At 38.2% G+C, this 21454-nt stretch overlaps 1 protein-coding gene across 2 annotated transcripts in view; it reads right to left on the reverse strand.

Annotated features, from left to right (window-relative positions):
* FBN2 (fibrillin 2) overlaps nucleotides 1-21454 on the reverse strand; it is a 163879-nt gene that overhangs the window by 139038 nt on the left and 3387 nt on the right. For both annotated transcript variants that reach the window (XM_004949379.5, XM_424715.8), the window contains exons 3-5: nucleotides 20254-20352; nucleotides 19581-19676; nucleotides 17422-17517 (exon numbers count right to left, since the gene is read on the reverse strand). In XM_004949379.5, the coding sequence (XP_004949436.2) occupies nucleotides 17422-17517; nucleotides 19581-19676; nucleotides 20254-20352 (291 nt within the window). The remainder of the gene's footprint in view (nucleotides 1-17421; nucleotides 17518-19580; nucleotides 19677-20253; nucleotides 20353-21454) is intronic.

The following is a 21454-nucleotide window of genomic DNA, read 5'->3' on the forward strand; positions in this document are numbered from 1 at the left end:
TGCAACCTGCACTTACAAGAGACAAATAAAAGGGTCTGGAAGTGGGGACTAAGTGCAGCAACATAAATTTCCAGTTCTACTAAACTATACAAAAGTGAAAGTTCTGCATAATCACCTTAAGTTTTTATCAGTAATTAATTTTGCATTAAACACCTTTTTTTCTAAAACAGAGTTAACATCTTTTCTTATGTTTGGTAAATCGTCACACTTGCATTTAGCAGTCAAATAACTACAGAACAGAAGATAATATTCTAACTTGTACCATCTGAGATTGGAATTCATGACACTGATCTCCAACTTTCAGTCAACTAGGATTTCAAAAAGAATTGTTTCTCAGGAAAGAAAACGTCTTTTAGTTTCAAAAGATATGATTTCTATACTAGAAAATGTCTCTTCCACTGTTATATCTTATTAATTTCAGATGGTTTAGGTTTAGCTGAGAGGCTTTTCTTAATCTTTCCATTTATCACAGATATTGCAGATTAAGCTTGTATTACACAAAAATGGAGAACCAAGGAAATTTTGGGGGCATCAGACTGCTTAGCTGAGGTAAGTAGATTTTATCTCAGGTAGTACAAAGTCTAAAAGGCTCTGTTACAGTGAAATAGAATTTTACTATTCTATTACTATTTACTAAAATTCACAGTCACATCAGTTGGAACTGTTGAAATGAGGTAAAAAGTTATCAAGGATTCTCCCTTTGAGTTCTTCCAGAATTCCATGCTGCAAGGTACAAATGCTGAAAAATGTGAAAGTACTCTACACATCTAGCACACAAAGTTTTGAATTTCAGACATAAAAAGCAGACACAGCTCAAGGTCCTGAAGCAGTAAATGTTAAAATAAAAACTTTAGCTGACATGATCTGCAGATTCAGAGTAACATACATAAAGGAACCGAGGCATGATGCACTCATTCTGGAAATACATGCTGGCACTGAAAATACAGGGAGGATTACAGAAACAGCCCACTGTGCCTGACCCCAAAATGAAAGAATAACAAGGAAGAAGAGCAGCACAGTGTGGAAAAATGCAGACAACAGGGCTTGATATCATGACATTACGGAGGTGCTTCTCTCTAGGCATGGCAGATAAGAGTTTCTCTGAAAGAATAGAATTATAGCTAAAGAAAATGACAATATAAAGATTCCTGCAGGAGAAAGAGTTTAATATGACAGTTTTAAGGTATGAAGAGAAGCTTTGGATGCCACCCCTAAACATATTTTTCCCTGCAGAGTTGCACTCACTGTAAAAACAGTGCACTTAAGGATACTTCAGGAGCCTGCTATCTGTATTACAGTCTGAATTCCAAACAATGCCCAAAGCACCTAATAAATCTGAAAGAAATTGTGTTCATCACCTTTGTAAAACCCAGACACTGAAAATTACTTGATTTCTGATGAAGAAAAATATGAGATGGATGTCAAATAACTGTTCTTGGCAGACAAAGTCATCTACCATAACCACGCACTCACATTAAAATGTTGTTACACACCTGCTTCCCAAGAAGAAAACTCAAGCAGAAAAGCAACCATACATGATTATCATGCCACTAAAACTTTCTGTCCTTCCTGAGCCCTGAGACTAGATGATGATATCTATTAAGTTGCTGACTGGAGTGAGGAAATCTTCTGTCATCATCCATTTTTTAGGACACATAATATATGCTATGACCAACTTGAAAAATTAGCCAACAGCTTACATAAAAAACAAAGCTGTACACATATGATAAAAGTCTGCACAATGTGTTAAGCTGCAGAGGCAAAATACAACCTTCAAGAAATGTTTTCTTAAATCTGAAGATGTAAAACTGTTTACAACATGATTTGCCAAAAAACCTGCTCTAGTAGCAGTCAATGGTTTCTTTTTCAGAAAATACACTGTATCGCTGTTGTAAAACTGACAAATGAGCACACATTCTCCTATAAGCAATTTCAAAGAATAGGTAGCTGTGGTGCTGATAACAAAATTGCCATTACCCTCAATGGGGTTAGTTCTCAGCCTGCAGACGTCCAGGAGAAGCATCTGTAAATTCAAGTGATACACAACTTCTTGCATCACTTGGTGCATCATCAAATCTGATTTCACTTTCAGACTCAAAATGCAAGTTTCACTCTTCACACCACAGAATACTGAGAATGCTTGAAAACTTGTTGCAAAAAGCAAACATACATTAAAAGGATAAAAAGAATGCAAGACTGCCACAGCTCCAGAAAGCTACATGCTGAGGGAAGCGTTCTTACTGAGGCACACAGAGTAGCTACAGATGCAGAGAAGAGAAAGCAGACCTCTGCCATTTCTTCTCCGTTCTATTTCCTTTTTAATGATTATTATCACCCTTCTATTATTCACTTTATATTTAAGACCACAGTTAAGATCTAACGTTACCAATCTCCTTTCTGCTTTTCCTGAAATTCATCCAAAGTTCTCATTGCACAGCTTTTAACACCTCTGTGAGTTTAGTGTCATGTCAAGATTCCCAGCCAATACCTTAGTGCAGATTTTTCAAACGCGCTGATAGCGTTACAGTGTGCAGCATTCTACTTTCCACTGCAGTGAAAGGACAATATGTTGAAACTTGGCTACAAACTGACCTTGAACACTAAAGTCATCGTTTTCCACAGGGCTCATCAAGATGCTTTTTGCCAACGTCTGTCTGATGCAGGTTTTACATTTTACTTTATGCTGCTCTCATTCAATTCAATTTTACTGACTGTGTTTTCCTTCCACCGTTATCAAATCTCATTGTTACATAACGAATATCTCAACTCCTACTTTGTTTATTTCCATCGACTTTTCTGATGTTCTTCCTTGAGGCTTCTCATCTTTTTGAGTATTTTCCACATGGCTATTAAATGGCTAATTTAAGGTAGCAACTAAATGATTAAAAATCTCTATGAAGAGTCACCTAAGCTCAGGAATAGGCTTCTAGTGTTTCTAAGGAGACACCTACTTGAAAAAGTGATAGTTTCCTTTCACCGTTTTACTGTAGAAAGTCAGAATTTCATTACAAACATATTTAATAATGGTCCAATAACAGATCAATCAAAATGTAAATTATAATTATATAAAATGTAATTATGAAGTTTGTTAATATTAACAAAATAAGCTACCTTCGATCTCTGCAAGCACTTTGCTTTGCCTTGTATGAAAAGATAGATAAGACATCTTCAGCTTTCTACCATTTCCAAAATTTCAAGCCCTTAAATAAGCAATCTGTGATGGTGCAGCCCATGTGGGCCATGGTGGGCCACTCTGTAGTCTCAACTGCTAAAAACTAGAGTAGTGTAGCTATTAATCTATGACAAAACTAGAGCAAATGATACCCTCCACCCTTGCATTCAGAAAATCCAGATCACTACTCTAGCAGTAGCTCTCTTCTCAGGAAGAGCAAATCAGCCTGAGCATACAGCTTTCTAAGAAGAAAAACGACCATTCTCCCAAAGGAATCATAGCAATGCATTTTCTAATTAAACATTTTTTTTCATCATTTCAATAAAATGTTTGCCAGTAACATGTTTTGTACAGGGATATAAATTTGCATCAAATCATAAACTCAAGAGCATTTGATGAGTAGTTATGACACAATCTGAAACCCTGAGAACAAGGGAAACAAGTGCGAAACAACTTACAACATCAATATTTAACATGGTTGGAATGACAAAGAACTCCCATGTAAAACTTCAGTGAGACCCAGCCTATACTGATCGCACTACAGTTTATTTTCAACTTGTTGCACCAATAATTAATTCTCAATTTAACATGAGTTTCAAAAATTAATGTGAATTTCAACTCAAGATGAATTTTTGGAAGTTCCTGTTCCTTCTCTTCTTTTCTTAAAAAGGTCACTATAAATCTGTATTGTGAGGAGCTTTTTGGTTGCTGTATGGAGTTCATTTTCTTCACAGCAGCTGAGACAGTGCTGCATTTTGGATTTGTGTCTAAGACTGTACTGGTAACACAGCTCTGCTTTGGCTATAGCTGAGCAGTGCTTTTCCCTCTCTGCAGTCCCCAGCGAGGAGGCAAGGAATGCACAAGAAGCTTGGAGAGGACGTCTCCTGGGAGAGGTGTCTCAGCTCCAATGTTTTCAGCTTCAGCCCTTCCTGTTCTCTCCGCCATTCTGCTGGGAAATGAGGGGGAGACTGGAGGGGACTGGAGCTGCCACAGCTGGGTCTGTCTGGCAGAGGAGCCACCTTGCCTTCATCATTTGTACACTGAGGACATTAGCCACAGCCCTGGATCTTTCAAGAGATTGCCCAGCTCCCAGATTCACACCTAATGCTTTCTGGAGATGCTTTTGGCTAGCAGGTCAACGCTAAGGATGCAAAGCAAAACTACTTTCTGATTTGCCCCATTAAGACCTGAGAGTCTTCATACAAAGACTCAGAGAATCACTATAAAATGCTTTCCATGCTGTACCTTAAGGACAGTTAAAGCTTTCCATTTAAAAACTTCTTTTCAAAAGTTAATATAAGTAATAGAAAATGTGTAATACAAAAGAGCTGGAGGAGGTGGAACATTCCCAAGATTATTTATTTCTCTACAGAGAACCCATGATCACAGTTTACAAACCAGAGGATTAGAATAGTCCTATGAAGCAAACTGTCAGACAATCAAAGGGAGACATAGGCCACAGAGAGCCAGAGAACAATTGTATTATAAAGTTTACAGAAATTCACGCATATTCTCAAAAGGAAAGCAAAAGATTTCAGAATTCTTGTAGCTTCCATTCCTAAACCCATTCCAGCATCTATCTGAATTTAAAAAACATTCGGAATCAAAAAGCATGCTGTATGCTTCCTTTTATCAACATCTAGGCTTTAACTGATGATGGAATACTGATAAATGCAGCACTGTGGAAGAATCAATGCAGCTTTTGTACAAGAGAAACCAAAGCCTATATGGTTAGCAGAGTTATTTAATGAGTCAACACATCCATCAGATTGGAGCAGATACCATCCACCAGGAATCCTAAAGGACCCTAGCCAAAGGCTCTTCAAAAAGCACAGAATGAAAGAAGAGGTAAGTGATAAAAATGCCACTTGCTCAGGAAAAGTTCTGAACTACAGAACTGGGAGAATACTGTAGGGAAATGCCAATGAATGGTTTTCCCACTCATCTGGCTATGACAGAGGGGGGAAACATCAGTGAGACGGCCTCTTGGGTCTGATTCTGCGTGGCAGATCTCCTTTGAACTGCAGCTTCCTGCTCAGGCACCTTCAAGAGCTTCTTGCAATTCACCTTATATTCCTGGGTAACAAAAACCTCTCCACAATACAGAAAGCATTTCAAATTGTATTTCAGCAGAATCTCTTCATGGGCAGAGTTTTCCAAGTATTCCACCAGCCCCCATCTCCAAAAAACAAAACCAGTTCTAAGCAGCACAGAAACCAAATACAATTTCAACTTGTAGTCATTACAGAAATGAACTCTTAAAGTTCTCCAATGACCTGAACCTTCCTCTCAAGCCTCCTCCTAGCACAGTATTTGTAAATCTGTCAGGAAATCTGTTTGTCTAATCTGAAAAAAAAAACCAAACCAAACCAAACCAAAAAAAAAACAGCTTTTAACTTCTTCTTCATTTTTACAATACTTCTCAAACTGGGTTCTTCAAGTAAAGTTATTTCCATTTCTTTTTCCCTCCAGTTTAAAATCTGCTTACAATGCTTACATAAGCAACAATAAACATCAGCACTTCCTAAATTCCACAGAAGTTTTCCTACTCATTTGAGTATTTTGGGAGGCTTTGAACTTCCTTTATGGAAGGCAGTCCCTGTTGACAAGTCACAATTCTACTGTGTTCCAGGTTTTCATTTTATTTTCTTTCTCTTCAGTACACCATTTCAAGTTTAGCAAATTAACTTATTTTTTTGTTGGAAACTTTCCTTACAAGCTGCTGAAGAACTCAAATCTCACCTACCAGGAGGCCTTCATGTTCATCGTAACAGCAGCTCCTTTACATTTCAGATTGTATTTCCCACACTCTGCTTACAAGCCATGCCTTTCTCATCCGTATCCTAAGTACTTTTCTCATTTCAGTCTGAACTAAGCCTCAAAATCGCAAACTGCAGTCTCTTAACTCCCCTGGATTTTAATGGAGATAATCTGGAAATATGCCCATACTCTTCAGGAGATACTTGTAATAATTTGGTTAATAAAAACCAGTATTTTTCCTTTTTTATTTTTCCCTGAAGATATTATTTTTTTCTCCTTCTGAAACTTAACAAAGCCATCACAGCTTTCTTCACCCTCTCATTAATTTATCTAAAAAAAAAAAAAAAAAAAAAAAAAAAGTCAATCTAATGCATCTGACAAGGAGAAAAAAAAATTCAATGAGGAAAGAAAGACACAAAACTAGACAGAATTTTCATGCAACCTTCTTTCTTCTCCTCCACAACACACTCCCTAATTGTTTTTAGGGACTGTTGATCTTTTACTATCAGGCTTTCTTTTCAGTGAAAAATCTCTAGATTCTGAATATAATCCAGTCCAAGACCTACTTGATGTACAAAAGAAAAAAACATGTATAAAGAAATTGTATCTTTTTGCCATCAGTGCAGATTATGATAACTCTAATGGTCCCTTCTCCCATTTGAATTTGACACAGTGTGACTACAGTACTTCCCATTCAAACCCTGACTGAAAGTGCAGAAATTTTCCATGATCTGAGTTGCAAGTGAGCTTCATTTTATTCAGGTGAAAATTCTCAAGAATTTTGCAAAAGGTCATTCAAACCTTCATTCTCATCTTTCTTTAGCAGACTTGCTTTAAAGACATAATTTCTGCTTTTGTCTAACACAAAGTACAATAACCCTGGGTCACTTCAGTAATTAGATGTCATGCCTGAACAAGCTGGAAACTATTACGGATATCAAGTGCTTCAAAACCAAATACTGATAAAAGTAATAAGGCTGCTTTACTGAAAGACTTGAGATGGTATCATTTTTTGGATGTACCCACTGACAGGTAGGACACAGCATTACTCATATTTCTAGTTGTTGGGCTTTTTCGTTCTGGTTGTTTTGTTTGTTTCTTTCTCCTCTTCTCAGATTTGGCTTTAGAGAAACTTATACCCACTCTACATTACTAATTTGAAGCAAGAGGCCACAAGAACTCTCTAGACCAGAGGTTATAATTGATTAGTTTATTAGCAAATGAAGCTCTGATCTCTGACGTAAATTTTAGCTTGTTCCCAGATGACTGTGCTTCCACTGCATCTGTGAGCCACAGGTTCATACTTGCTGGGCCTGCCATTGTGGTCTTTTTCTATCCAAAACAGCATAACCAGCTTTGTCTTTTGTGTTCAAAGACAATGTACTACTCACTGTATATATACTGCACTCACAAATAGATGCTAGCCTTCACTAGTCTTTCAGTACAAAGTGACTTTATTTCCTGCACCCATTTTTTCCAGATACTTATAAAACAGACTGAATGTGATAATACAGATAGAGGAAAAGATGGAAGGAATACTAACCAACACATACTGAAGTATTCAAATTAAAAACGGACTGTATTACTTTCTTAATCATTACTGCAAACAGCACGTTCAGTGTTATCTATGTCTGTTTTAAAACTGCAAAATGTTAAATCTTCATATAGTGAGAAGGGAGAAATTTTAAAGCAAACCCACACATTCTCTGTAGACATCTTGCTGGGTTTTCAATTTTGAAAACTTGTCAGTTTATGAGAGGGGGAGAAGGAAAAGTTGAAAGCTTTTTTTTTTTTTTCCCCACCACTGGAGCTTACAGTGAAAGGTAAAACCAAGTAATCTGGTGTCAGAACCCTGCAATTCTAGCAGCTACTGATACTTAAGACAGAGCATAAAAGCAACATCCTGAATTTACCCTTCAGAACTACTGCAGTCCACAAGGAGATCCTTAGCAAGTTTGCAGACAATAAGAAGTTAGGCAGTAGGGTTGTTCTGCTTGAGGGTAGACAGCTCTGCAGAGCAATCTGAACTGGCTGGATCAATGGGACAAGGCCAGCTGTGTGATGACCAAGAAGAGTAAGTGCCAGGTCCTGCATGTGCGTCACAACAACCCCATGTGACACCATTTGCTGGGGGAAGAGTGGATGGAAAGTTCCCCAGCAGAGAAGAACCTTGAATGCTGGTCAGCAGCCATCTGAATACAAGTCAGCAGTGTGCACATGTGGCCAAAAAGGCCAATGGCACTGTAACATGTATCAGAATGTGGACAGCAACACAAGGCAAGTGATTTTCCCCCTGCACTTGGCCCTAGTGAGTCTGCACCTAGAATACTGTGTTCAGCTTTGAGTCCTCACAGCCAGAACAAAGGTGCTGGAGTGTATTCAAAGAACGGCCATAAAGATGGTGATGAGTATAGAGAATAAGTCCTTTGAAGGATAGCTAAGGGAATCAGGGTTATTTAATCTAGGAAAAAAAAAAAAAAAAAAAAAAAAAAAGAGGTTCAGGGTAGTCCTTACTGTTTTCTACTGTTACCTCAAAGGAGGCTGTAACAAGGTGGGAGTTTGTCTCTTGTCGCAATCAAAGAGCAATTAGGACAAGAGAAAATGGCCTCAAAGTTGCATCAGAGGAGGCTTAGGTTAGATACTAGGAGAAACATCTTCATGGAAAGGGTTGTGAAGAACTGAGACAGGCTGCTAAGGGAAGTAGTTGAGTTGTCAGCCGTGGAGGCACAGATGTGGTGCTTGGTTCAGTGGGAGATGGTTTGGTGGTAGACTTTACAGTGCTACGTTAATGGGTGGACCTGATGACCCTAGAGATGACCATGATTCTATGATACTATGATCAAACCATTCATGTCCGCAAATATCTTCAACTGGAGTTCCCTGAACTGGGACTGCACTTAACTGTGCAAACCAAAAATTTTAAGTAGATCATACCTGGATTTATTGAGTTTGAGATCTCTAGTCTTAAACAAATAAAGAAAATAACTAGCAGAATCTTCTAACAAACAATCTGATGTATTTCTCTAACTTAAGATACTTACCTTCTTGTTCTTCACAAGTAGACAATTTCAATATTTACGCATGGAGTTGCCAAATATATGTCAGATAAAATTTCACCTCTTATTGCTGCAAACATTTGTAATTGTCATCTCTTACTATCTGTCTTGAAGGGAAATAAGAGAAATGAAGTTGCAGCATTTTGCTAACAGTTTTTCTCTATTTGTGGGAAAAGCTGATATAAATGCTTCTTTATTAAGATTTCTTTAAAAATAAGGGGGATGGCGGAGGGAAGATTCATATTTTGTAGAGCTTTTAACCCATATTTTTACTTCACTACAGATGAACACCCCTGTGAACTGGATGAGGCTGTCAGAAGATGCCAGTGAGCTAGTATTTTTCTCAATTCAGTCAACAGACCTAGAGTGGTTCCTTTACAAGCAGAAAATGTCTCAGCACCACATGTTCCCAATGACTAAAAGCAGACTGAAAATGAACAAAATTAATGTTCAGCAGGTAAGTATTTCACTTTCTATGCACCAAAAAAAAAAAGAGAGAGAGAGAAAATAAGAAAGAAAAGAACAGGTTACATGACCCCATGGCAAGAAGAAAAGAAGAATGAAGGTTGATTTTTGACTGTCTTATTGCATTTCTCTCTTCCTGCCTTTTCAAAAAATAAAATCATCCTGCATTTTCAGTTACATTTATTCCCCGAGCATGCAAAATTCAGCAGTCTCACACTAACTCCAAAACGAGATGTATGACCTCCCTAGTTAAAACAACTCAAGATATTTGGTTGATTGCTAAGCCTGTTGAAACTACTCTGCTCAGCCTTCAATGAATTGCAATCTCACAGTGCCCCCGCCTGTCTCGGGGCGGGGGGAAGGGAAGGGCAATAATACACGCTTTGTCTGCTTAGCTCTTCAGAGCAGGGACCCACTTACATGCACACATTCTACCCTACGTAATGAAAATCTATTTCAGTTTAGCCTCATGCTAGCCACTATAAAGTAAAAACAAACAAAAACTGAAAAAATAAGATATTACAAACCCACAGCTCCTACTAAAAGAGAAAAGCTCACTGACCACAAGAACATTTTTGCTATCAAGCATCCGAAAAAAATTAACAGTCACTGGGGTACTGCTTCAAAGCACACAATCACATATATAAGCTCTCAAAAGGTCCACAGAAGTTCTCACTGTAACTCACAGAACTTGAAATCCCTCTGCTTCTCATTGTCTGACAACCAAAAAACAAATAGTGAGGAACTACGTACAAGATCTTTTACATACCTGGCATAGGTAAGCAAAGTTTCTTAAATATTTTATTCCCTCCTTGCTTGCTTTAAATCTGAATTCTCTACTCGCCTGCTTCACTTAGCATATATTGTTCATGATTTCACTGATATGCCCCTTCCTTCACCCTAGTTATTTCTCTGCATAACTGATTAACTTCTTCATCTTGCTGGCTTGAAGAAATATTTTCTTTTTACCCATTCTCATCATTGTCCTTAAACAGAAGATCAACACAAACTACCTTCCTGTCGAGGAGGTCACATGAAAGCAATTGCACTCAAATACAATGTGAGATGTATGCTCTCTTATCCCGGGAAACAGACCCCTGTTTCAGTGACATCACGGAAACATAGAATGGCCTGGGATGAAAAGGACCATAACGATCACCTAGTTTGAACCCCCCTACTATGTGCAGGGTCGCCAAGCACTAGACCAGGCTGCCAAGAGCCACATCCAGCCTGGCCTTGAATGCCTCCAGGGATGGGGCATCCACAACCTCCTTGGGCAACCTGTTCCAGTGCATCACCACCCTCTGTGTGAAAAACTTCCTCCTAATATCTAACCTAAACCTCCCCTGTCTCAGTTTAAAACCACTCCGCCTTGTCCTATCTCTATCCACCCTCATAAACAGCCGTTCCCCTTCCTGTTTATACACTCCCTTCAAGTACTGGAAGGCTACAATGAGGTCTCCCCAGAGCCTTCTCTTCTTCAAGCTAAACAAGCCCAGTTCCCTCAACCTTTCCTCATAGGAGAGGTGCTCCAGCCCTCTGATCATCTTAGTGGCCCTCCTCTGGACCTGCTCTAAGAGCTCCACGTCCTTCCTGTACTGGGGGACCCAGGCCTGGACACAGTACTCCAGATGGGGCCTCCCAAGAGCTGAGTAGAGGGGGACAATCCCCTCCCTCTCCCTGCTGGCCACTCCTCTTCTAATGCAGTCCTGAACACAGTTGGCCTTCTGGGCTGTAAGCACACATTGCTGGCTCGTGTCCAGCAGACATCCTCTGCCTCAAGCCTGTTTTGATATCCCCCTGCAGTAACCCATTTCCTAAGCCACCCCCTCACTCTGTTGTCTTCTGACTTTGCACTCTTCCATCAGTCATTCTCTCCTTGGACTCTCCTGTCACTGGTCAGAGCTGCTGCCCACACAGGGAGGTCACTTCATGTACCGGTAGGAACCCCAGATGCAACAAGCTCACTGGGGTGAGATTCATAACCAACAATTTTACTGAGAACAACCCAAAAGCTCCCCCCTTTCTGAAGCTCTTACGCTATATTCTACTGGTATCCCTATGCTTTTCCTCTTTACTCATCTGCCCAAGCATTTATCTGAAGTTCTCTCACTTCTTCAATGTTTTTCCTAAGCTATTCCTACTCAATCCAAACCCGGTGCTTCCCAATGTAAGGCACCCATCCCACCACTTTTGCACAGTCCACAAGCACTGTTCATCCACGTGGGATGAAAGCAGATTTTCAGCAGTCACAAGATGCCTCTCCCACTTCTTCTCCTCCATTAATCCACGATAAAGAAGAAAAAAGATGTTGCTGCTTTTCCGTCCTGCTACATACACCTCTACAAACTACCATGTACCATTTAAAAAACAAGCACACAAAAAAAAAAAAATACAAGCTGTGTTCAGGAACAGAAATATTATTTTCTCATATAGACAGTCCTGAGAAATCAAAAGAAATTGTCATGCTAGAAAAAAAATGAGGATGAGACCATTTATTCTGATTCATTTGGTTTCTTGTGGATTTGTTTTTCCAGTTTTCTTTCACTGGGTAGGACAGATAGATTTCAACATCATTTTTAATATTTTTTGTTAAAAAGAAAAGACAAAATCAAATGCTTGAATCTTGTGTGCTTGCAAATCAAAGAGAAGAAGCTGACCAAAAGAGCAGGCTTTGATAGAAAATATAAAAGGTCATTGTATGTATCAGAAAGACTAAAGCACGAGCTCCCAGACAGGTTCTGCTTTCTTGTTAACCCAGCAGCAAGTCTCAAGTTAAATACTGTAATCATGCCAGTCATTAGTTACTGCTCAGCCTCCTGTCTCCAGCCCGGAAATTAGTCTGCAAGGAGCCCAGATAGCTGAACAAGCAGTCACGTTTTATCATATAACTGAGTCTGGGAGGCCAATCTGAAGGAGAGCTACATATGTTCTATATTAGGAAGAAAATATCTATTTTAAAAGAACTTAATTTACAGAACAATAAGAAGTATGCATTCAAAAAACAGTAATGTTAAAAAAACAACAACAAAACAAAATCCCTTATAACTCTTGATAAGATTATGTGAACTTTCCTTGCCAATCACAAACTATATGAATTTGATTAAGAAGTTATGAACTGTTGCTAAACTCACTTTAAAGTACAGAGGCTCTTTTTTTTTTTTTTTTTTTTTTAACTGTAAAGCACTGTGGAACTTCTACAGATAAAGAAATCATTGACTTCTGTGTTTTGTAAATTATGAACTTCTTATTAGGTTAAAAATGTGAACTATAAATTACTGTTGGATAGAAAAAATGTTTAAGGTATCCTTTACATTTTTTTTTCATGTAATTCAGCTGACATAAATTAGAAGTATTACATAACAGATTGTTAATAGTCACTACCAGTATATACTACAGAAATCATCTTTCTTTTACTGAACAAAAGTACAGTAAGTTGGTAGCTTCTTCGGCAAATTTTGTCTTGCCATTTATGCTTGGAAATATGACAAAATTTTCTGAAAGTCAGCAAAGCATGCTATGCCAATCAACTCTAAAATCCAGTGTCTTCAGAGATGCTCTACACCATTTAAGTCTAAAATTTGCAAGCCAATGAGATGAAAATGAAAGACAAGATATTTATGTCTAATAAATGATCAACAGCAACCAATGCGTTTACATACATTCAAGCTAGTGGTCACCCTCATAATAAAGGCAATACCAGAACCAACTACAGAGCAGTGCATACAAGAGCAGCCGTAAGAAAAATACTGTGCCACCTTATAAGTTCTTTGCACGTGTTTGATGGGTTAAATACTGTGCAATGAGCCATTTCCACAATTACAACCTTAGGTAGCTATGAAAAACAGAGAAACTGTTTATTTATTTTAGAGAAATTAATCCCTCCCTATAGGCACATCATACTCTGCTTAACCTGACAAGTACAGTAGTATATATGTTGCCTCGCCTACAACCAGTTTTCTCAGTATTTTACAAATGCCTAATATGTTTAAAACATACATGAAAAGTATACTACCACACGTTGCACTGTAGATCAACTCCTATCACAGTATTTTTTTCCTGTACAGCAAGCATGAATTAGGAGTAAGTAATGGATGCCACGTAAGAATAACAAAGCCAGAACTTCTCTGAATGCATATACCCTTCTTTATTCATTTCGTTCTTTTATGATCCTGATATTACAACTAAACCGAGAAAGGCTATGCAACATCAAGAGAAAAGATGAGGAGAAATTTAATCCTTTCCACCTTACAAAAGCATATTACAATATATATAGTTTATGTGTATATTAAATATATAGTTTATATGTGCTATGTTTTGGTGACAGTAGAAGAAGTAAATTTTGCCTACTACCTCTAATTTCAAGCAAGAAGCTTCAGACTTCTAAATACAACATACTTTCCAACTAAAAAAAGAACAAAAAAAAACCCAAGAACACAAAAGCTATAGCTTAATTGTCCTGAAACAGTAACATTCTGCACACTGTGTTTCAATAGTAGATTGAGTATATGACTTTGAAAGACAGCTAACAGAGATGCCAAAATACAGATGTTTACTTCCTTTGTCTCTTGAATTCTGTAGTTTTATATTTTCACACTGAATTCTAAGAAAACAGACTCGAAAGCTTTCGTCACAGCAAAAATGAAGTTACAACATCTGTAAGCACTAGAATCTTTTACAGAAGTCAACCTATCTTGCACATAATCATCCTTAAAAAAGACTAAGCCATTCCCACAGTTGGAGTCTGTCCTGTCTCTTAATAAGATTCCAAAGTGCTGAAACTAATCAGATACTAAACTAAGAGCAAATCTTAATCATGGATGACTGCTTCTCACAAAATGAAAGCCTACCAAGTTTTCTCACATTAAATAGAATATTTCTGAATGCAGTCCACACTAAAAATAATAATATAACAATTCATTTTCAGTATTATGATTCTGTCACATTATTGTCCAGATATAACTATTATCTATCTACTCAACATGTCCAAATATAAGCTCCATATGAACAATGACTCAAACTATAAAGCAAATTCATATTGTCCAACCACTTCAGGTTGCTTTGAAAATCCATCCTAAATTGATAGACAGGTAGTGTTTCCTATTGCTAGATGAAACTGTTCATTCTACAAAGACAGACTGCTGAAAACAGTTACAAACCCTAACAGAGTTCTTAACAGACTGATGCTTCCTACTTTCCACACTAACATAAATATGAAAGAATTGGGCACTTGAGCTTTGTTAACAAGAATTAATGATTAGGAATGGGCTGGATATATATAACACAGCAGCAAAAACTAAACCAACAGCAGTAAGTGTAAACCTGGTTTTAAGAATGAAAACAATAAGCAATTAAAGACAAAGAAACAAATTCATACCTTACATTTCTCTGTTGCTTGTGACACCTAGTGGGTATATAAAACAAACTTGGAATAGCAAATACAAATTCCTGCTTTTTCCAGTTTGATTCAGATATTTGTCTTCCAGGCGTATGTTATTTTTACTTTCCCAGTCAACAAATGTCAGAAACAGTGTAAGCTGTTTTCACAATTAACATACAGCTTTGAGTACCTTGCAGATGAATTTGCAACACAGAATTCTACAGCAGAAGCCATTTCAGAACACAGAAAGGCAAGATATTTATGAGCAGACAGCATGAGTCAAGGGTAATTGCCATCACTGCTTTCAAACGTGAGGTAACTAATACAAAGACAGGAGGGCAGTCCGCTAAAGTCTGCCTGACCTAGCAGAAGCCTTCCATCATGAGACTGGCATTTGTGAGAAATAGACTGAATATGCAAACAATAAATAAGGTGAGCAGATAACTAGACTGCTGGCTTAAAGAGTTGTGCAAAGTGCAGCTGAAGGTCAGAAAAATAGTGCAGACCTCAGGGAGCACTACTGGGACAAGTAACAACTTAATGTGTTCATTAACAACTTGGATGATGGCACAAGAACACACTTTCAGCCAGCTTGGAGCAGATGAAGTCTCACAACCAGGATGGACAAACCCAATGGGACAAGGCAGGCTAGAGGCCAGTCGCCAGCCAGAAGGCTCTGTGAGAAGGATTATGGGGGTCCAATTAGACAAAAACGTTCATACGCATTGGCTGTCCATCCCTGCAGCAAACAACAGCAGTTCTATGGGCTTTATCAGTATGAGAGAAGCATCTATTCCAGCAAAGTGGCACTCTGCCCCTATCGGGCACTTGTTAGACTGCACCAGAGTAATGTGTAGTTTTTACTCTCCAAGAGAAGAAAAGACATGGACATACTGAAGAACGTTCAGGGAAGGGGCACCACACTCCTCAGGGAGCTGAAGCATCTGCCCTGTGTGAGGAGGCTGATGGACCAAAGTTTGCGCAGCCTTAACAAGAGGCAGTTTTAAGAGGGGTATACTGCTGCCTACAAAAGGATGCAGAGAAACCAGAGCTAGATTCCTCTTGGAGTCTCACAGGACTCAGACAAGAGGCAAGAAACACAAACTGGAACATGCAAAACCCTGATTAGATATTAATGTAGAAGTTTCTACCATGAACATGGTCAAATAGTGGAACAGGTTGTACAGGGAAGGTGAAATTTCCAACTCTGGAGGTCCTCACAATATAACATTACAGACAGGACACATACCTGAGCAAGCTAATCAGATCACTAAGTGAAGGGTTGGACTAGATGCCCTTCACATTTACATTATTCTATGATTCTAAGCCTGACTTTGCTCTGAGTGAGTGTCTTACCCACGACTGATGTGAAGTAAGAATGTGATGTTACAAGAGTAACCATAGACTATTTTCTTCTGATGTAAATGACCCCATCCTGCTTTTTAATATTAACAACCTGTTGAACATTTAAAGGAGTGAGACAACTATATTTAGAGCACTTGGAATTTCACAACACTGTTGTTCAGTTCTTCAGTGTCCTTTTTGATGAGAACATATTTGCAAACACAAACTTAAAGGAAGATAAAGAATTATATTTCTGCTAAGCTGTTCAGCATCAGCTTTGATTATTGTTGACAACTTTATTGTAAAGAATGTACGATTCTTATCATCATTTTGAAAAGCAGTTCCCATTTATATCCTCTCTTTAAAAATCCACCCTAGCAGGACAGCCAATTGGGTTACACTTGTTAGTTTGATATGCACAAAATATGTTCTACAGTTACAACTAATGTTGAGCAGCAATTCTACATTACTTTTTCTCTAGAGTTACCTTTGTTTCAAAATAAAAACAATGTTCCCATTTACTAAAAAGCAAAGAGTTTAGATTTCTCAGAGTGAAAACAGATTTAGAATAAATGGATATATGCAGACTTAGTGCTTTAATTATTTGTGTGCTAATCACATAGTGTAACACTAAAAACATTGTATTCAGCATCATTAAAACTGACTTTTGTCAGTGTCTCAATGACCATTACACAAGAAAGCTGAAGATTTTCTCTATTTCTCTAAAATTTTTAAATAAAATCCTATATTGATCACCCAATTAACAAAAGCACTTTAATTTAAGCTAACTTTTCAGTTGTTTTCATGAATGAGAAAAGTTTCTTCCTTGTCTTACTTTTCCTGTACAATAAAATTAACAGAGCAAGTAACTTTTCAAGATCCTCCTATAAAAGAATTCTTATACAGAAAAAAATCCTCATCTAGTTACACATGTGTGATTCTAATACACAGCAATTTGAGCTGCAATTTGCTCTCATATTACATCATGTAGCTGGAAGAAAAAGATGGTTCATCTTTCAACTATCACACAAAACAGAATCAACTCGAGTTCCTCCCAGCTGTGCCAGCTTTGTATTTGCCATCTTGAACTGTGGCTACCCAGCCATAAAGACAAGCTTTCTAAAAGTACAAATAACAAACGACTTGTAAACTTACAGGCTCAGCTGGCAAATACATTACTCAAAGCTTGCACATGCACATCGTTGCATATAACTGCTCATAACTGCCTTATTTATTTCTTTTACCTCTTTCACACTGAGGACCAGTAAACCCGTAGACACATGCACAGCGATTAGGTCCAATACACCGTCCTCCATTCTGGCAGCCTTTTTCACAGACAGCTTTAATTAACAAAAAGAAAGAAAAAAAATTACGTTAACAACATCTTAGATTTGCATCCATGTTATTCAAAAATCATTTTTTTTCCCCTAAACTACTGTAAGTCTCTCTGGACCCAAAGATCAAACGCTAATAATAATGATTGTTCAGGTCAAATTCCATTAGTACTACATCTTCTCCGCCTTATTTACAAGCAGCTGTTTAATTAATCTTATTCAGCACAACTTTTTGGCAGATACTTAACTTCAGTACATTATTTAAACAGTTGTGCCGCAGGTCTCTAATCATAAGAACTTACATCCATCACCAAAGTTAGCAGGTATAAACTCAAATAATTTGTGCACAGGTTTAGCTGTGATATTCACTTCCAGCAGCAACAGACCACTCAGGAAGCAGGGCCTGGGGACTCAGGGAGACAGATAACACAGCACTCAGGATTCATAATGCTGGCAGAAGAAGGGAAGCTTGGAGCAAAGGAAATGAATTACCAGTTTAATTTATCTTTAAACTCAATCAGAAACCATGTTTCCAAAAGGATCCCTAAAAGAAATACAACTTTTTTTTTCTTTCTTGGTAAGAAGGCGTAGTATGGAAAGAAGGAAAAGGTACTCCTGCAGTTATGGAACATCTGCACACTCACTCACACTATTTATCAGTGGGGAGAAGCATGAACAAAGCCTCTCTCTGAAGAAATGAAGTCTTTCCAGTTTGAAAGAGAGGCAGTTCATCAATGAGTTCAAATAATACCATTAAAGTTTTTTGATCAATTCTGCCTATTATCCAGGTCACCGCTTCCAGGTCATACAGCCTTGTTCAAAGTTAGCATACAATCCAAGCCAACAAATTTCACCTAAAAGACAGTCCCACTGTCTTTAAGTCATGCGAACAGCAGCAAACAGGTCCCAGTCTAGAAGTTAGGCCAGGGTTTATAACGTATTTGAGCATCCAGTGCAAAGGGACCTCAGGAATGTAGAGATAGTAAACCTTTCAAAACAGAAAAATGCTCTTTATCACAGTGGGGAACATAACAAGATATTCACTGAGGCCAGTCTCAACAGTAAGTTCAGGCTTTATGGACTGCTTTAGAAACATCTTTTCATTTATTTACTCTAAACATGCCCTGTCGGAAAGTGTACACATTTGGCTCAAGACTTCAAGATGTGCAGGATGGGGCCACCAACACTTGGAAGTAAATTTGTCAGTGAGCAAGGGTTACATTGTATTATTACAACTATTACCTTAAGTTTTTAGAGAGCTTACCCAAGCAGAATTAAAGGGAAAGAAAAAAAAAGAAAGAAAAAAAAAGAAGAAAGAAAAAAGTCTGCTTTAAAGCACAAAGTCAAAACAGCAAGACAAAATGATGTTCTTCCATGCTACCCAGTCTGACCATTCTTTGCACAGTGGCTTTTATTTGTTTCTATTTCCTTCAGACCTCCAGCAGCTAACTCCTCAGCTAGTAACTCAACATCTAGCCTCAGAACACCTTACCTCTTTGAATCCTTAAAATGCCTGCAGTCTCAGTAATTCTCATTGTTTGCTAAATCTGTATAGCCTGTCAATACGGTCCTATGATAGGTAGAAATAAGATGCGCAAATAATTGACTGTCTGCTTTGTCTGCCAACTAAAAAAACACCCAAGAGCTCGAACTATATTTAATCTTTTTCCTTCGTCAAAGACAAAACAGAAAAACTTGCTGTAACATATCAGCTAAGCACCTCTTCTGAGACACTTCTTCAAAGAGAATGAAAAATTATTGACCACATGGCTTGAAAACAAAAACAAAAAATAGGCAAGGGGATGCATACTGTCACCACTTCCAAAGGATTTTTCCAGTCAAAACTACGTGGGGAATTCAATCCCTAGTCTGAATTTCAGAGACTACAAGTGCACTCCACGCACGAACTGACCTCCAGCTACATGCTGTCCCCCACAACAGCATCACTCTGCTCACTGACATTCTGCTCTGGGTTTGCTAAGAGGCTGCTTTCTATCATCATATCCTGCCTGCAGGAGGACGTCTGGCCCGTAGGGCTGAACCACAGACACACCAGGATGGCTACTTACGCTGTCCACAGTAGACCCCGATGTAGCCCTTCTGGCACTGGCACCGGTCGTCAGCGCAGGTACCACCGTTCATGCACCTGATGCTGCACTGCTGAGCTGCAGGGGCCAGGACAGACACAGGGGCACAAGCATTAATGCCAAACACAAGAGCAGGAAGAAAGCGTGGATAAAAACAGAGACATCTGAAAACAGACGTCAACTTCATATTTAAGGACACAGGAATCCTGTGACAAAAGCTGTTACTTTCAGCTATTGGGAAAGATTTTATTTTAAAACTATCAATGAAGATACAATGAAGAGAGTTGTTACATGACCATATTTAGCAACTTAGTATTTCTAATTAACTTGAAGGCTGCATAATTTCCATTATTTAGGAAAATGGACTCGAGGAAAATGTTAATACCACATACATTTGCATTTAAACATGGTTATCTGTTTAAACACATCTTTCTTTTTTTTTTTTTTCAATTTTGTCACTATGAATAATAAAGCACATACAGAACACCAATCCGTATCAAAAAGCCTACAGATACTGAAGTCTACATTACACATCCGTGTTCAGCAATGAAAAATTACTTTGAAAGGCTTCACACAGTAGTTATTTTTAAGTTGACATGTAAAAGAATTGTCTAAAATGAAATCTCTAAGGAAAACAAATACAGCAAGTCCTTACTAGATTTTGGTCCACAAGTAGGTGATATTTGTCCGCTTGCACAAGTGCACATGTTAGGGCGAGAGCAAAATCCATCACCACAGCTATTTCTACAGATCGCTGGGGAAGAACACATTTTAGAAGTCAATGATTGACAGTAACATTAGTCTCAAATTACAGGAAAAAGCAAGAAGTGTGTTAACAAACAATAAAAAACAGAACCAGAGCCCTCAATTCATTCGGTCAGCTAATATACACATAAAAAATAAATGTAAGTTGAATAAAGCAAACTGAATTTTGGAATAACTGGTATTTCTGACAATCTTGGAGACGAACAGAATGGAACTTCGCATATTCAAACACTGGTCTGACCACTTAATACAAATAGTCAACTCTTTGCCTAATCAGAAATGCCAACCTACTATATAAGTGATGTAATATTATTGGAATTATATGTTTTAGACCACAATGCCTGCAGAAAACTTCAGGAAGAATCCAAGTTTTGAATGAATACAAACAATATGATCAATGAACTCTAATTTATGGTATGGCTTCTCTCTTACAATCTCAAACTTAGAAGCATTTTAGGATCTCTCTTTTTTAAGATTATCTGCCCACACACAAACCTGTTTTGTGGGAAGCCAATGTTTGAGCTTTCCATATTGTGTGGGGTTTCCCTAAATAGTGTTTCTGTACTCATATATTCCTACATTTTCATTGTGAAACTATGACCTGAAGCCTGACCACAATACACTATATGTGCACAGTGCACACCATTGTGCTGTCCTCACCATGCCCCAAGTCGTCCCTTCTCTCTTCCCCCACCAGCCAATGGAGCTCTACTGCACAAAGCAACCACAGAGCCAGGAAAGAGTTAAACTCTAAATCCAAAGTTTAAATGGGATCCAAATGAATTCAACTAAATAATCTGCAGGATTAGCAAATGCACCACAGGAGAGCCTGAGACTTTAAGGTCCAGTCCAGCACAGGAGGATCTCAGAAGTACACGTCTCATAGGAGACACCTTGTAAAGCAGAAAAAAGGAAGAAAAAAAGAAAAAAGACAAGCAAGCATCATGGTGCCTTTGTAGCTATCTCTGGGGTTTTGATAGAACTAAACAAACAGTAAGAACATCTCAACTGAAGGACTACAAATGGAACAAATTCCTCGTGCAGACAATCTGCCAACTGAGTACCTAAAAAAAAAGTCCACGTACATTAAA

This window comes from Gallus gallus, chromosome Z (assembly GCF_016699485.2).
Source record: "Gallus gallus isolate bGalGal1 chromosome Z, bGalGal1.mat.broiler.GRCg7b, whole genome shotgun sequence".
NCBI lineage: Eukaryota > Metazoa > Chordata > Aves > Galliformes > Phasianidae > Gallus > Gallus gallus.